General features: G+C 36.6%; 1 protein-coding gene across 2 annotated transcripts in view; it reads right to left on the bottom strand.

Moving 5' to 3' along the window:
- Positions 1-1,895: 1,895 nt before the first annotated feature.
- Positions 1,896-18,591, bottom strand: part of LOC141555471 (bifunctional epoxide hydrolase 2-like) — a 52,562-nt gene continuing 35,866 nt past the window's right edge. The window contains exons 15-19 of one of the 2 annotated variants that reach the window (XM_074288384.1): positions 16,243-16,339; positions 15,354-15,423; positions 11,789-11,869; positions 6,793-6,851; positions 1,896-2,999 (exon numbers count right to left, since the gene is read on the bottom strand). In XM_074288384.1, coding sequence (XP_074144485.1) covers positions 2,921-2,999; positions 6,793-6,851; positions 11,789-11,869; positions 15,354-15,423; positions 16,243-16,339 — 386 coding nt within the window. In that variant the 3' untranslated portion in view covers positions 1,896-2,920. Of the gene's footprint in view, positions 3,000-6,792; positions 6,852-11,788; positions 11,870-15,353; positions 15,424-16,242; positions 16,361-18,591 lie in introns of both variants that reach the window. The other variant, XM_074288385.1, reaches the window with a different exon arrangement.

Raw genomic sequence — 18,591 nt, 5'->3', positions numbered from 1 at the left:
GGGATAGGTTGGGAGGCATTTTAAGACTGTTTGAAAAAGATCTGATGGTTTTAGTTAACAACAAACTATGTACCCATGAGTCATCAGTATTGATGTATCAGTTACAAATATCAATGCAATGTCAGTTAGTGTTAACAGAAGTATTGTTTTCAATAAAAGAAAGGTGATTCTGCCTTATTTGAAGGATTGTGTTCATCTGGGGGCCTCATAGTTTAAAGAAAACAAGGATAACTGAAGAACAGCCAAGAAGGTGAAAGAATTTGAAAATGTGTCATCTAAAGGTCATTTGAAGAAATTGGGAATACTTCACCTGTAGAAGACTGGGAAGGAATGTATTAATTGTGTTCAAATATTAGAAAGACTATTGTAGAAGAAGAATCAGGCTTGTTTTATTTTGTTCCAATCATTAATAATGAGCAAAAATTGCAAAGGAATAAATTTAGGTAGGATGTCAGGAAAACCTCTCTAACAACTAGGGCTGTCTTGAGACAGAAGGAGTGAGTTCTCCTTCACTAAAGGTCTTCAACAGAAGCAAAATGACCACCTCTTGGATGTGGAATAGTTGGGGTTTCTTTGATATGGTATAGTAGGAATCCCTTTGCATTTATGAGTTAGACAGATGACCTCTGGGATACTTTTTGATTCTAGAATCTATGTTTCTGAGAACGAAGGTTTGGAATAATCATGAATGGGCAAGAAATAGGATGTTACCAGGAGGAGAAGAGAAAGACTGATGGTCAACACTGATGACCAGTTGATATGTTGCCCTGATAAAATCAATTCATTTTTGTGATGTTCCTTCATGATGCTCAGCAAATAAGAGCCAAGAATAAAGAAATCAGAGGATGCATAGACTGGGAATGGCATAAGATTGTTGGGAAACTGGGGAACCTGTAAGGAATGACTAATGAGCTATAACAATAGAGAACATCATGGCATAAAGATGGGGTATGTCCTGTGATGATCAGCCCAGCTAAACTCAGAGAGGCTTATCATTAAACAGTTGGCCACCAAGTGAAATCACCCACTAAGGCATGAGAATAGAGGGGGGTTATGATCTGAATCTTCCCCCAGTGAAATCATAGCTATTTTAAGATATTGAAGTGTTGTCATCAGCACAATGGGGCCAGATACTTAGCCTCTCTCCCCCTTTCAAAAAACAATCAGGATACACACTGTCCTTTTATGTTATCTCTTTCCCCTTTCCTTTTCAATGTTATCCCTTGGATATTTATAAAAATGAAAGCGGTCTGGGAAGGCTAACAAATTCATATGATTTAGCATTGAAAGGAAAGAAGAAAAAAAAGAATTTATTAAGTACCTATTATGAGCTAGATATTGTGCTAAGCAGTTTTCAAATATCATCTTATCTCCTATCAAATATTGCATTGCCCAGGGTCACACAACTAATAAATGGCTGAGGACAGATTTGAATTCTGGAAGATGAGTCTCTCCTGGCTCCAACCCTGGTGCTCTTTGCACTATGGTGCCACCTAGTCATCCTGTTCTTGCCACTATAGCACAATTAAGATGCCTAATTTGATCTTCCCTGAGCACATGAACTCCTTCCCAGAGGAAAGCCTAGAGTAAACTGAACATCTTGTAAAAAGTCCTGAAGAGATGGCCAGCCATTGAATAGGCTTCTGGGCAAGGTCAGACCAAACTCAGATGAAAGGTAAAGTTCCTTCATCTTGTTCGACATGAATCCCACGAACCTTCAAGTCTTCTCCTTTATATTCCACTTATTTTTTGGTGTCCCATAATCATAAGCAGCATTTTACAAGGGTCCTTCTCTAACCCAGATTTACCTTTGTGCCCATCATCAATGAGTTCATTCCAAGGATGAATCTGGGATCTACTTATCTCCTGAATAAAGAAAACCCAATGTCATTGTGTCTTTTATAGTTTTTTTTTATTGTAGTCACAACCATGATTAACAACTTAATTATAACACTACTAAACATTCAATCAAAGAAGCAACCCCAGTTTTATCTCCCCCATATTATACTTCAAGTCTAATCAAGAGATCTTATTCATTTAGTGGTTTCATTATCTTGCAAAATTTGCCCTATTTAAAATTTTCTTATTGATACATTCATGTTAAAGACTGAAGAGACCAGAGAGATTAGGTAGTCCAATTCTCTCACTGGATGGTTGAGATTGAAAAGATTGAATAATTTTCCCAAGCTCATGTAGCTATTAAGTGGCTGAGCTGCAAATGGAACCCAGGAGCTTCTGATGCCTGGGTTAGTTGATAATGATTATTCTGTCCTAATCTGACTTTTTAAATTAAATCATTATTATTTAATAATGATTACCTATCCTATAAAATTGCTATCATAAGGAAGAAAGTGTTCACAGGAATGATTCGAGTAGCTTTCTATTTTTGCTCATTAAATATGAACATCAGATGCACCAACAAGGTATGAATTGGCTCATCTCTCCCCTCTCCCTCCAGCTGAGCAGGAGATCTGTTGTTGGTCAGTCAATGAGAGCCAGAATGATTTGGGCTTAAGACATGGTCTAGCCTGTAAGCCTCAAGATATCTTGCCAGGTTTCAATGATGAAAATTTACATTCCTTTGGACATAATACCCACAGATAAGGGTACGATACCCTATGTGGACAAAGGGAAGAGGAGGCTGAGAAGAAAAAAATCAAAGAAAAAAGAAAGAAAAAAACGCTGTGTTGCCCAACTGGCCAGCTCCAGATGGGTCCCCAAGAGGGAAGTTCTTACTTCTCCCTAGCAAAGGTTGTTTCTGTAGCAAAAAGAGAAGGAAGCGCTATTGTCTTTCTGCATTTGCCTCACATAGTGCTGCTGGTTAAAGGGAGGGGAGCAAAAGCCATCATTTGATTGGAATAATCTCTCCATGTAAAATGAGAGGTGTTTGCAGGACACACCCACACACCTACACCCCACATTAGAACATAGAAGTCATTGATGGATTCTTGGACACATCTTTCAGCCACTCAGTGAGGATCTGATTCACCTCTCTTGGTCTGCAAGGGAAATAAAAGCTGTCAAGAATTCTGCTGGTATGAGGGGAGGATTCTAGGAAGATCATAGAGTATGTCAAAAAATTCCAAACTTTCCCAATTTCCCTCATAAACAAAATATAATTTTACCTCAGGGCAAACATAGACTGGTGAAAAACAAGTAATACTGGGGACTTCCTAGGGTCTTCCTAGGACAACTTGAGAACCCAGGACAGAGATTTCACAGACGTGAAGTGTAAACATTTCCAGGCTAGTTCTTCAAAAACAGCAGGGAACCCTAGGGCTAACTGGGATGGGGTAGCCTCAGCCCACCACAGGAACTTTCACCTCCTAGACTGTGTAAGGAATAGGGGGAGGGGGTATGAATCTGGAAAAAATTGGGGGAAACTCAGCTGATTAGGAATGCCAAGTGCAATTGTGCTGCTGGGACTTGGCCTTGGGCAACAAAGAGTCAGCACAGCTGTTAAAAGCAGAAATACTGAGGTAGGGACACTGTTGGCTGTGGGCACCTGCAGGAGGAGAATTTTTGGTTTGGGATTCCAGGCAAGAAGGGAGAATTGAAGTGAAGTCAGAGGCACTATACCCCCTCTCAGCTACTCCCACTCCAGAATCAGAGGTGGTTACACTAATAGTACTCATTTTAAAAAATGAATAGAGGGCAGCTAGGTGGCGCAGTGGATAGAGCACCAGCCTTGAATTCAGGAGGACCTGAGTTCAAATCGGGTCTCAGACACTTAACACTAGCTATGTGACCTTGGGCAAGTCACTTAACCTCAGCCTTAAAAAAAAAAAAAAAAATGAATAGGTAAAGGAGAAAAAACCAAACCATATACACTTACTATGGGAATAGGGATTACCTGGGTTTATCTTTAGAGAAGGACAATGAAGTAAAAAAAAAAAAAGCTTCTTCTATCCCAAAAGTAACATTAGATGGCTAACTGTCCAGAAAGAATTTATAGAAGAACTCAGAAAAGACTTTTAAATCAAATGAGAAGGGCAGCTAGGTGGCTTAGTGGATAGAGCACCAGCTCTGAAGTGAGGACGACCTGAGCTCAAATCTGGTCTCAGACACTTAACTTTCTAGATGCGTGACCTTGGGCAAGTCACTTAACCCCAGCCTCAGGGGGGAAAAAAAATCAAATGAGAAAAATTTAGGGAAAAAATAAGAGCCATCCAAGAAAAACAAGAAGATTATTAAAGGAAAGTTAACCAATCAGAAAAAGGAGATTCAGAGTCTTAGAAAAGAAAATTACTCTTTGAAAATTAGAATAGATAAGGGAAAACCAGTGAAGCTATGAATCCAAGAAATAACAAAATAAAACATAAAGGATGAAAAAAGTAGAAGGGAAGAAAAAAGAAGAAAAGATAGAAGGAAAGCAGAAGCTCTGGAGAATAGATCAAGAAGAAAAAACATAAAAATAGTTGGATTACCTGAAAGCTGTGACCAAAAAAAGAACCTTGACACAATAATATAAGAAACAATCAAAGAAAATTGTCCTGAAGTGAAAGAACAAAAGGGGAAAGTAGAAATAGGAAAAAATCCACCAATCACCACCTCAAAGAGATCCTACAAGGAAAAGACATAAGAACATTATTGCTAAATTTAAAAAAAAAACCCAGATTAAAGAGAACATTTTATAAGAAACAAACAAACAAACAAACAAAATACTAAAACAATTCAAATTGTTGGAGCAACAATTAGAATTGTATAGGATCTATCAGTAGCTACAATAAAAAAACCTCAGGTTCTGCAATATTATATATCAGCAATCTAACTAAATAGACTTGTGGCCAAAAATATTATATCCAGCAAAATTAAGCATAATATTGATTTTTTAAAATGGGCATTCAATTAATTCACAGATTTTAAATATTTTGTCTCCACCAAATCTGAATTCAAAAGAAAATTTAACATATAAGATCCAACATCAAAGACTAATTTCAAGGGACTCAATAATGAATAACAAACTGTTTTATAATTAGAAATGTAAACCCTATGTCTAAGACTGACACCAATAATTGGATAAGCCAAAAAAACAAAAATAGAGCTGAATATGATTTGTCTCTAAAGACAAAATTGTCTAGGAAAAGATAAAAATAGTAATTACACTATATGAATGAAGTGCAGAGGAACAACTGACACAGAGGCATTAAGTGGGCTGGTAGTTCTGAAAACTTACTCATATCCGGAATAGGTTAAATAGGTAGCAATATTTATACACACACACACACACACACACACACACACACACACACACACATATATATATATATAATGTATATATATATATATATATATATATATATATATATATATATATACACACACACACATAAATATACATACACTTATATATCTATGCCATGAAAAGGATAGTACCCTCCAATATCTATAAAGAAATAAGGGAGGAAGGAACATTTAAGATGGGGTATAGAAGAGTGTATAGATTTCTGGCAGTGGGACAAGTGTAAATTAATAAGAAAATTAAAAAGAATGGTGTAGGATAAGGTGGGATACAAAAAAAATGGTTAGGATTAATGGGAATGAGGTAAAGAAGAAAAGGTGAGGGGGTGATTTGTGCATGGGTATGGGTGTTAAGTAATAGCAAGGCAAGTTAAGGAGTAGAACTGAAGTAGAAAAGTTACCAGAGATAGGGAATAAGAGATATATACAAACAAAATAACAAGGATCAGGAGTCGAATTTATTAGAAAAAAAGTAGGGCTAGTAATCGCTGATCTCACACAAAGACAAATTTAAAGATTTAATCAAGAGAGAAACCTACATTATATATCAGTTTATTAATATTGTTTTGGATCCATGTCTATATATAAATGTGTATGTGCATGTATATGTGTGCATGTATGTATATATGTGTACATGTGTGTATATATATAAACATGTACATATATACATATATTGATTATGTACACAAGTACACACACACATAAACATATCCATGCTTAACTGTAACATGATGGGGAGATGAAAGGGAAAAAACAGAATGAAGTAAAAAGTGCATAGCAGAAAACAAAAGAATAACTTACAAGAAAGCAAAGATGGATAGTCATGAAAACAATTATCTTCTACTATTATATATGCTTTCTTCAAAGGGAAATTTGTCATTACACATTGTGAATTCTCCCTGATGTTCTGCTGGGCACATGATAAAGTTTTATTTTGTTTTTTTTTTTCTTTTTTCTGTTAATTTCTTTTTCTATTTGGTTTTTTCTTAAGTAATTTTTAAAAAGCTGTGATCAAAATTTGTCCATGTTAAAGCCAGAATTTGGGCACAGCTAAGACCAAATTCATGCCTGAATGAAATTAAGTGAAGAATAGAGAATTTACAATCCCATACAAAATGATTAAGCTGCCTTTTTTAAAAAGGGCATCAGTCTTGGAGCAATTCCCTGAATCCCCAAATAACTTTTGGGACACCCTATATCACACACTATACTATGTACATGATATTTATTTTGAATTTGATCCTTTCAACAATCAACTGATGTAAACAATATTATACCAATTTTCATAGAATATTAGAATTGAAAAGGATCTCAGAGATTTCTTAGTCTAAACACTTCCTTTACAATGAAAGAAGTTGAAGCTTTGAAAAGTCAAAGTGACTTGTCCAGAGTCACATAGCTAGGCAGTGTCAGATCTGGAGTCTGAACCCTGGGGATGGGGTATGGGGTTGGGAAGAGCATGTTTAACTCCAAATCCAGTACTCTTTCCACTTTACCCCAGAGAGGCCGCCCAAGAAATCCCACCTAAAAGGCTATCCAGTTTCTCCTTACTTTTCCATCTGAGTCCAGTGTCCACAGTTCTCAATATTTCTCCTTTTCAGGTTAGGAATCTGAAAGAAAGAATCACCAAGATGAGGGGAAGCCATTTCATCTTAGAACGCAGAAGTTGAGCATAAATCTGCCTTCCTGACTATGGGAATGGCAATGAAGGCAGGGGCAAGTTATTTTGGTAGAAGTTCCATTGCTTTCTAGTCCCTGAAGACTGGAGGTGTAAAACTCAAATAGAAACAAATTCTAAGGAATATTTACTTAGAAAATCACAAGTAAACATTATATTATATTATATTATATTATATTATATTATATTATATTATATTATATTATATTATATTATATTTTTATTAGTTTTGTTAAACATTTCTCAATTAAATTTTAACTTGTTTTAGGCTCCATTGTGAGATGAGTGTTTGACATTTCTGTTTTCTTTATTTGGTCAAAATGAACATAATTTGTCATTAAATAAACTGTATCTAAAATAAGCCTTAATTCTAATTCCAGGATTTCAGGTCCAGGCAGACCTTCTTACAGTTCCCCTCCTCAAAAGCATCTCTCCAACTAGCCTTTAGGAAAGATGCATCTCTTTCCATGGGAGATAGCTAAGTGGTTCAGTGGATAGAGTATGAGCCCTAAAGTCAGGAAAACCTAAATTTTAATCTGGTCTCAGATTACCTACTAGCTATATCATCCTGGGTAAATCACTTAATACATTTGTCTCAGTTTCCTCATCTGTAAAATGAACTGAAGAAGAAAATGACTTATTACTCCAATAACTTTATCAAGAAAACCCTCAAAGGGGTCATGAACAATAATGATAATAATCTCTACAAATGTGTAAGTGCCTTTCTCTATGTGTGATTTGACTCAGTTTGGTCCCAAACTTATAGCAGCAATTTGAGCACTTATCACAAAATATAAGAATGAAGATGGAAGATTTTTAGCCATATAAAACTGATCTGGGGAGAAAACCAACTAATCATCCTTATAAGCTCCTTCTTTGTAAAGTTCTAGCACAGCATGAAACATTTTCTGGAAAAAAGGAAGAAAGAAAATGTCAAAAAAAAAGTATTTCTTGCAAATTAAGACAACTATGAGATGCCATTTCCTATCTCTGAGTTTGGCTAAGATGATAGGAAAAGATAATGACAAATGTTGAAGGGGATGTGGGAAAACTGGAACACTAATGCATTGTTGGTAGAGTTCTGAATTGATCGTACCATTCTGGAGAGCAATTTGGAACTATGACCAAATAACTATCAAACTGTGCATACCTTTGATTCAAAAGTATTTTTATTGAGCCTATATCTCAAAGAGATAATAACAGTATCTACTTGTCAGGGATTGTTGTGAGCATCACAACATTTCTCTCTTCCAACTTTCCTTCCTTTCCTCTCTCCTAGCTTCCATCCCTCTTCCTCTCTCCTTCCTTCCCTCCTTCATTGATCTGTCTCTCCCTCCCTCCTTCTCTTTCTTCCTCTCTTTATCTCCCTCCCTTTTTCTCTCCATTCTTTTCTTCCCTCACTTTTTCTTTTCCTACTTCCTCCTCCTTCCTTTTTTCCCTTTTTTCCTTTATTCCCCCTCCCTTCATCCTACCTTCTGTCTCTCTATTCCTTGCTTTTCTCCTTCCTCCCCTTCTTTCTTTTTCTTTTCCTCCTTCTATTCTCCCTTTTCTTCTATTTCTATCTCCCCTGTCTTCATTTCTCTGTTCTTCCCAATTTCTTTCCCTCCTTTTCTCCTATCTTCCTCCCTCCCTCCCTCTCTTCCTCTTCTCTTCTCTCCTCTCTTCTCCTCTTCTCTCTTCTCCTCTCCTCTCCTTTCCTTTTCTCTCCTCTCCTTTCCTTCTTTCCCTTACCCCTTCCCTGTTGCATTGATATGGGTCTGGAAAACAACTGCAGTGAAGGCTGCACCAGCAGGGCCCCATGAAACCAGGAACATGCAATAGAGCCTCTGAAACTGCAGCAATGGTAATGATCTCCAGACCTCTCAGTTCACAGAGGCCAAGGACAACACAAAAGGAAAGGTTTGGCACATTAGGGTGTGAGGAAAGCCCCAGCTCAGGATCTGGCTTTGGGAGCCATTGAATCAACAACTGCAACAGCAGCAATGACCATGGCAGCAACAGCTACTGTGATTGCAGCAGCCTTCAGGGATGCCAGCATATAGACATAGGATTGCAACAGCTGATCAGATGGAAATTACATGAGTCTCTTTGCTGACACTATGGCAGAAAGCTGTTGTTTTGCCCATACTTAGATCTGGGGAACAGTGCTGGCTCACAGTACAGATCCCTAAAAGAGTCTCTGAAAACAGCTGCACAATCTCTGAAGCTTGGGACATTGTACCCTATACCTTGGAAAGAGTGCCCTACTTTAATAAAGAATTAAAGCCAAGAAATAGGCTGGGAAAATGAATAAACAACAATAAATGATTTGGACTATAGAAAGTTACTATGGTGAAAAAGCAGATCAAAATACACCTTCAGAAAATAATAACAAAAGTCAAAGCTTCTATATCCAAAGCTCTAAGAAAAATAGAATTAGTCCCGGACCATGGAAGAGCTCAAAAGGGATTTTGAAAATCAAGTAAGAGAAATAGAAGAAAAATTGGGAAGAAAAATGTATGTAAGGCAAAAAGAAATACATGCGTCTAATGAGGACAAGAATGCCTTAAAAAGCAAAATTGACCAAATGGAAAAGATGATATAAAAGCTCACTGAGGAAAATAATTTCTTGAAAATAACATTTGAACAAATGGAAGCTAATTACATTGTGAGAATTCAAGACACAATAAAACAAATCTAAAAGAATAAAAAAAAATTAGAAAAAAATGTCTAATATCTCACTGGAAAAACAACTGACTTGAAAAATAGATCCAAGAGAGATCCTTTAAAAATTATTGGTAAAATTCAAAGCCATGATCAAAAAAAGAGCCTAGATATCATCTTTCAAGGAAACCTGTCCTGTTTTTCTAGAACCAGAAGATAAAATAGAAATAGAAATAGAAAGATTTCACCAATCACCTCTTGAAAGAGATCCTAAGAAAAAAACTCCCAGGAACATTATAGCCAAATTCTGGAACATCCATGTCAAGAAGAAAAACTTCAAGCATCCAGAAAGAAACAATTCAAATATAGTGGAGCCACAGTCAGGATAACACAATAATGTGGCAGTTTCTACATTGAAGTATGGGAGGGCTTGGAATATGATATTCTGAAGAGTAGTGGAACTAGGATTACAACCAAGAATCACCTACCCAGCAAAACTGGGTATACTCTTTCAGATAGACATCCAATAAAAAAAAGGATTTTCAAGCATTCATGATGAAAAGACCAGAGCTGAATAGAAATTTTAATGTTCAAACACAGGATTCAGGAGAAGCATAAGGAGGCAATCAGGAAAGGGTATCATAAGGTACTTAACAAGGTACAAAGTTTATCTGTTTATTCCTACATGGGAAGATGATACATATAACTCATAAAAACTTCCTTATTATTATGGCATTTAGAAGGCACAGATGTGAGTTGAATATGAAGGGATAATATCTGAAAAAAAATAAAATCAAGGGTAAGAGAGGAATGTATTGGTAGAAAGGGAAAGGGAGAAGTGGAAGTTTCTTAGATGAAGGCCTCATTTCTCAAATGTATAGGGAACTAAATCAAGTTTATATATAGGGAAAAAAAAAACATTTCCCAATAGATAAATGACCAAAAGATATGAACTATGCCTAAAGGGTTATAAAATCATGCATATCTTTTGACCTAATAATACCACTACCTAGACATGAATCCCAAAAGATATTTTTTAAAATGAAGGAAATGAACTTTTATTAATAACAACTCTTTTTTTCCAGACAAAGAACTGGAAATTGAAGGAATGCTCATCAATTGTAGGATGGCTGAATAAACTGTAGTATGGGATTATGAATGAATATTATTGTTCTATAAGAAATAATGAACAGGATGCTATCAGAAAAATCTTGAAAGTCCTCAATGAATTCAAGCAAAGTACAATGTACTATATATGTAATAATAGCAAAGTTGTGGAATGATCAGCTGTGAATGACTTTGCTGTTCTCAGCAATATAATAATCGATCTAAGACTACTCTGAAGGACTTAAGATGAAAAATGCTATCTATATTCAAAGAAAGAACTGTTTATGTCTGAATACAGACTGAAGCATGTTTTTTGAAACTTTTTTTTTCTTGAAGGTTTTTTTTGGGGGGTGGATCTATGTTTTCTTTTGCAATATGACTTTTATGGAAATGTTTTGCACAATTTCACATGGGGGTGAGATGAAGAAGGGAGAAAATATGGAACTCAAAATTTTAAAAACAAATGTAAAAAATTATTGTACATGTAACTTGGTAAAATTTAAAAAATTCTTTAAATATTATTGCAAATATCTTCCATCCTTAATCGGTTCATATAGATTAAGATGGGACAATGAATGTAACTTCCTAATGGTTTTAAATAAAAACCAGCACACAAGGAAGCAGGAGTTCCTCTACTTCTTCAGATCTCTAACTGATAGACCTTCATGACCAGCACAAAGGGATCAAAGCTGTGGCCAACTGAAACAATATTGTATTCTTACTGAACCCCCTTTCTCTAATATAGTTACATAAAACTTCTCTTATTAGCTGTTATACAGTTTATCGGTGGCTTTTTTTTTCATTCTGATCTGAACCAAGTAGGCCTGACATCAATATTCCACTTTGCCACGAAGTATTAAAAGAGAACTTTTGTGAAGAGAACATGCCCTTAAGATATCTATCTTGGCAGATGGTTCAAATGGACTTTAAAATCACTTCACCCTCTGCTTTGCTTTGTCAAGTTAGACACCATGTTACTATGTTCTATGATAACTGGATAACCTTCTTCCTTAGCTTTGTCACTTCATTTGGGGGCATTATTTTGTCTTGGATAGTTCTTTTCTGTCAAAAGCATTTACCATCACATCCAAACTTTATTTTGAACCCCAGGACACTTACCCACTTTTCCATGTGTTCAGACAACTTTGGAAGGAGAATCATGTCTTTCTCAACTGTGACCATCAGGGCTGGAATAAAGATCTGGGGAGAGAACATAGCAAACAAACAAACAAACAAAACAATTAGAGGAAAAGAAAGGAGACTTGAAAATAGACAACTTTCCTTTCCATACTTTCATAGTTAAAAATTTGCCTCAGTCCCAATTGGAAGGGATGTAAAGAGGGGGCACCTCAAGGCTTACATCAGGGCAGCATGAAGGACCCAGTAGTTACAGAGTTACAGTTGATCCCCTCAACTGCAATTTTGAGGTTGTGAGTAATGGAATATCTCAGAGCATTCTAGGTTTGCCTTAGCAAAGATACAGAGATGGGAAATGGAGGGCCAGGTATACAGATCTGAAGCTCATCTGCACAGGAAAGATAATTAAACCTGATTCTGAATTGTTGAAACTGATTTTCATACATTTTTGTGATCATGTCCCTGCCTACCCTGCTCCTCTAACTAATCTTGAGTATTTTATGTTTTTTTTCCTGCTACTAATCCTTTGCTTTTGTAATGATTTGTTTCAGTAAAACCCTATGTCCCTTGCATAAAGCCTTGTCCTCAATGTGCCTGGTTTGGCACCTAGTCCATCATTGCTTAAGTCCTGACAATACTAAACACCAACTTAAGTCTGACTCCATTTTCCTGTATCCTGCTATATCAACACCAAAGATCAGTTTTTATAAGAAGATAAATAAAATGAGGGCAGCTAGATGACACAGTGGATGGAGCATCGGCCCTGAAGTCAGGAAGATCTGAGTTCAAATCTGGTCTCAGACACTTAACACTTCCTAGCTGTGTGACCCTGGGCAAGTCAATTGCCTCAGCAAAAATAAGAAAAAGAAAAGAAGAAGAAGATGATAAAGGAAATGTAGATAGATAGAATGTCATATATAAAGAAGGCCGATTTGGCTGCACTGTACTTAGTATATATAAAAGGAGCAACATGTAATTAGGATGAAAGGTATTTAGGACCTAGTTGTGAAATTCTTTACATGACAATGGACTTTATAGTTGATCCTCAATATAATAGTGAATGACTAGGGTTTACTGAGTAGGGCAGTAACAAGGTCATACTTGGATAGTAGGAAAATCATATTCCACATGATGGCTGTGTAAAGGATGAATTGGAGTAAAGGAGACCAAGTAAAAGGCTATTGGAATACACCATTTAAAAGTTGAGAAGGATGTCATTCAGAGTGGAGAGAAGGAGACTGTTTTGACAGATGTTGTAAAAGGAGAAGCAACAAGACTTAGCAACTGATTAGAAATTCACAATGTAGGAAAGTAAAGAATGGAAAGTAAGGATTCTAAGACTGCCGATTTAGGTCACTAGAAAGAAGATGATAATGTACCCATAAAAAATATGGAATTGTAGAAAAGAGATTTTTTTTTTGAGGATAGGGAAAGAGATTATGTTCTGTTTGGGATATGATGAGTTTGAGATGACAGGAAAGATCTAAATCAAAACATTCAATAAGTAGTTTGTGATACATAAGTAGAGCTCAGGAAAGAAACTGATGTTTCTATGTAAATGTAGATTTGTAGACTCATCTGCACACAGAAAAGATAATTAAATTTGGTTCTGAATTGTTGAAACTGCTTTTCATACTTTTTTGTGTGATTATATCCCTGCCTACTCTGCTCCTATAACTAATCTTGTATGTTCTGTCTCTTTCTGTGACTAATCCCTTGCTTTTGGAATGATTTGTTTCAATAAAACCCTCGTGGGTATTTATGTCCATGCATAAAGACTTGTCATCAATTTGTGTGGTCTGGTACCTGGTCCATCATTGCTTAAGCTCTAACCACAATACACAACCAATTTAAGACTTGCTCCACTTTCCTATATCCATCCTGCCATGCCTAACACAGTCAAAGACAAGTTTTTACAAGATAGGCATTCTCCCAGCTCAGTACAACTCCCAAACCAAGACTTGATCATCTGTTAGGAAGGTTCTCAAGTATAACGTCCAAGGGATAAGGATTTGGAAGGAAATTTCATGGTACAAGGGAAAGAGCCCTGATTCTAAAATCAGAGAACCCAAGTTCATACACTTCGTCTGATGCTCACTACATATAGGATCTTAAACCCTCAAAGAGCCTGGCCATGATACACAAAATAGAGGGGAATTTCTTGTTGCTATTTGGCACCATCATGCACTCTGATAGTTCATTCTTAGACTTGTGGATTGTGATGTATTATAGAAATAGGGATAATGATTTTGCATCCATGTGTCATGTAATTTTCCCCAAACAATATAGAAATGGCTTTTGATTTCCAGTATTGTAAAGGTTTTAATATTTGGCAGAGAGAGACAAAGATTGAAGGTATCAAAATTTGAATCTAGAGATCACAATGAATGAAAGAAAGGGCTATCTTATTCTTGTTTTCTCCCAAGCAAGACATACTGAGTTGACATATTGTGGGTGAATATGTGAAGATTCTTATTGGCATCCTGAAATCAAAGCTGAATCAAAAACAATTATGATTTATAAAATGTCATTCAAAATGTACATTTTTTCCTCCATTGAATACTACAGAAGAGTCATCCTTTCCTTAAGGACTCATTTGGACTCCTGGGAGTGTGCCCAAAATCTATACATAGCTTGATTATTGAAGTTACCAAAGCTTAAGGATACATTGTTTGTCCATAATGATTAGAACAACTTAAATAGAAAGAACAACCACCACAAAACAATAAAAAATTAGTGTTGCAAAATTACAAAGAATTGTATCTCCCTTCCTCTTCCCCCTCTCTCCCTAAGGCAGAAGTTGAGTGTCCATGGGTATGAAACATTGTATGTATTTTAGATTTTTAAAAAAAATTATATTGTTGGGTTTTTCTTTTCTTTCCTCCCACCCCCAATCCCTTTTTAAAATCTGATATGGGATGATTCTTGTTATGGAGAGAAGGAGGGATACATGAGAGGCAAATTGAAGCTATGTAAAAACAAAAGCTATTAATAAAATTTATTTTAAAAGGTTGACAGGATGATGATGATGATGATGATGATGATGCAATGTTTCATAGGGTGCTAAAGGCCAAAAGTTCATCATGAAATGTCTACCCCAAGGCTTTGAGTGAATGAGTCTCTTTTAACTTAATTAGGAAGGATCACAGAAAGCAGTCTGCTGCTGGTACCATTTGAAGCCTTTCTACTATCTGAAAATCTGCCAAAATTTATGATCCACTGGCAGAGACTTCAAAACCCAGAATTACCTCCTTGCAACAATGAGATACAGAAGCATAAATGGCATTTATCTAGAGTTTAACAATTTGCAAACCACTTTCTACACATTTGAGCCTTTCAAGACCTCTGTGAAGCAGGTACTAGAAGTATTATTGTTCCTACTTTGCAGATGAGGAAGTCTGAGGCTCAGGAAGATGAAATGCCTTGCCCAAGGCACGTGGCTAGTTTACTATCAGAGATGGGATTTGAATCAGGCCTCCTCCTAACTTCAAATACAGTCTTCTTTCCTGTGTACTAAATTGTCTCATTTTCTATAGCTAACACTCACCTTCCTTTTGGCTCCAATGCAACCCCAAAGCCAATTTGCATCCAAATTCCGATACCAATTTAAGGGACCCCTAGGAAAGTAAAAGAAGGAAAACTGGCAAACTCTTTCATTACTGAACCCTGAACCTGAAAAAAGCAAGTCTGAAATAAGAAGTGGTCCCCTTTCTCAGAATATGTGATATTTTCTCCTGCTCAAGCAATCAGTAATAAACAAGCATTTTTAAGTGACTATTATGTGCTAGGCACTGTCATGAGTATTAAGGATTAAAAAGTCAAAATCAAAACTGGGCCTGCATTCAAGGATGAAAGGTAAAGTTATTGTCATTTCATTCAAATTCTAAATACTTAGAAGGTGCTTATGTGCTCTATATTCTCTGATTTGCCACATAACCCAAATACATGACCCCCATCTACATTTGATCTATAGGAATTCAGGTTTTCCTTCCTGCTGCTCATGACTTTGGGTGTTGTGTGTTTCTTCATGGTCAGCTAAATTATTCTAAAGATCCCCTCCCTCAACAGCATCTTCCTTTTCCTCTAGAATGCCATTTCTGAAGGGGCTGTCAAAATGGGGTGGGTCTGTTAGCCCAGTGACTTCACTGGTGAAAGGAATTTCCAATAAGAAAACTATTTTTCAATATAGTTTCCTATCCTCTCTTCAATTTAGGGTATGGGGGTGGTGATAAAGTTTTGAGAAGATAGGAGAATTTTATAGTCCCACAACCAGAGTATGTCAGAGAAGGGACTCAAACCCAGTTCTTCCTGATGAGAAGGCTACCTCCATACTCATCATACCGTAACACTGCCTATTGTGGGAGAGGAGAGGGGAAAGGAATTACCCAGTAAGGATGCCCATCTCCTTACAGGATAGAAAATCATTTGTACTATACCTGAAGCCAGATTTCTTGAACTGCTGCACATAGACCTCAATCTCCTCCTCTGTTACCATCCAACTCCAAGGGGGATTCTCATTTTCTTTCAGAATTCCTACAGAAGAAAGATACTCACCTGCATCACTGCACTCTGGCTTCCCAGGTTTCCATAACTGATGTCACTTACTCCTTGGGGAACCTTGAGCACCTTATCATTTTGATAACATCCCTCTCCTGTTTCAGAAGTATTCTGTGACTCCTTACTGCTTCTTATGTTATATCTAAGATTCTTAGTCTAAAAACGGAAGGGACCTTGTATCACCAATGCCTTATTTTATAATGGGGGAACCGAGGCCCAGAAAGGGCCTAAGTGACCAGTCCAAGGTTATAGTAGAGAAAATTAGCAGTCATCTTCTAAGTGATAAGAGTTGAATTCTACTCATCTCCCCATTGTACCATGCTGTCCCTTCCTTTCCAATAATGGCTTCTATTACAGAAATGCTCTAATTTCCTTTTTCACCTTAGATGGAGTCAAAGAACTTGTATTTAAAGTCCAACTCTGGTGCTTACTACCTGTGTGACCTTAGAAAAGTCATTTAATGTCCTAAACTTTTCACATCTGTAAAATAAGTGTGTTGGCTTATGTAGCCTCTAGCATCTTTTCTGGTTATAGAAGGGATCTTATGCCTCCTTTTCTCCTCTTTACCATTCATTACCCACAACATATCCTGCATGATTTATATTGACTCAATTTATATTCTACTCTTTACTCTTCTCTGTCTAGCCATGACCCATCTTCCCTTCAAAAATTTACTGAAAACTCCAATACCATTAGGTCTCCAGAATGATCTTGCCCAACTTTAGGGATATCAATCCTTCAAGAAATCCAATATCACTAATGCATATATTTCTCCATGATCCTGTACAGTCATCAGTGGTTCTGCCTATGATTATGCATTTTCTGGTCAGTGTTCCTGCATATTTTTTCCTATCTATGCTTCTTTGGATCAACCGATTAGTTAATTGGTGTTTCTTAAGCCATAAGCTATGTACTGGGGAATTCTAAGACAAAAAATGAAATAGTCCGCACCCTCAAATAAATTACATTTTATTGAGGGGTACAGTATGTACATATGTAGATATATGTAAGATGCATGCAAATAAGTAGGAGATGATTTATAGGTGCAAGGAGAGGGCCCTATGGAGGAGATAAGCAAAGAATCACTTAAGTCAGGCTTGTATCTGTAAGGAAATTAGAAACTTAAGAGATAAAGATAGCACATATATAATATATGTTATCTATCATGTATAATATAAGCACATATATAATATAAAGAAGCCCATTCCAAGATTGTGCAAAGGGAAATGGAGAATAAGGTATGAGGGACAGTAAGAAAGCCTGTGTCTCTAATTTCCTTGGTAATTCCCAGAGTTCCATATTTTGTAGATGAACAAAGCTTATTGATCAATTAACTCATCTTGTCAGAATCTCAGTTCTCCCACTTTTACAGGGGCTGTCATCAGATGTTTACCTTACTAGTGTCACACTGACACTCCCCATTTTGGAGGTCAGCACTGCTCCTTTTAGAAAATGGATGAAAAGGGTTGATAGAGATGGGGGAGAGTGTCTAGCAACACTTCTTTGGGAGACTTGACTAGAACCTGGGTGCCCAGAACTACTGCCTGATCTTCTCACCCCTTAAGAGGAATTAGTCTGGTCATGTTTGATTTGACTCAGGCTACTGGGCCTATAACAGGGAACAAGAAATTTCTTATTCTATCATTTTTGTTACTGTTCCAGTGTTTCAGTCATGTTTGACTCTTCATGACCTCCTTTTTAGTTTTCTCAGCACACATAACTCACCATTTTTTTTTTCCAGTTCATTTTATAAATGAGAAAACTGAAGCAGAGTTAAGTGACTTGCTCAAGGTCACACAGCTTGTTACAAGTATGAGATCAGATTTAAAGTCAGAAAGATGAGTCTTCCTGATTCCATGCCATATATTCTATCCATGGTACCACTTAGCTGCCTATCCCATGGCATGAAAGGGGCAACTGCAAAAAAGCTAAAAGGAGTGGGACCAGGGATGTGAACTTGTGAATTTGAACTTGTGAACTGATTCTTACACTTTCAGTGTAAGCACCTCACCCTATGGAAATCAGAAAATGTTACAAATCAGGACTTGATTTGTGGGGTTTTTAAATTCTAGTCTTAAGAAAGTGATTGAGAAAATGTCAATAATGGAGATTAAACTTAAACGAGCATTATACATTTTTATTTTATCCCTTGGAGAGCTAGTTGTTAGACATTTACCAACACATTGGGGATAAAAAAATCTATGTCCATCTCTGTACTATGTCTGTTT

Source organism: Sminthopsis crassicaudata, chromosome 2, assembly GCF_048593235.1.
Source record: "Sminthopsis crassicaudata isolate SCR6 chromosome 2, ASM4859323v1, whole genome shotgun sequence".
In the NCBI taxonomy this organism is placed as follows: domain Eukaryota; kingdom Metazoa; phylum Chordata; class Mammalia; order Dasyuromorphia; family Dasyuridae; genus Sminthopsis; species Sminthopsis crassicaudata.
Note: the sequence above shows the minus strand (reverse complement) of the source record. Positions and strands in the feature narration are given on the sequence as shown.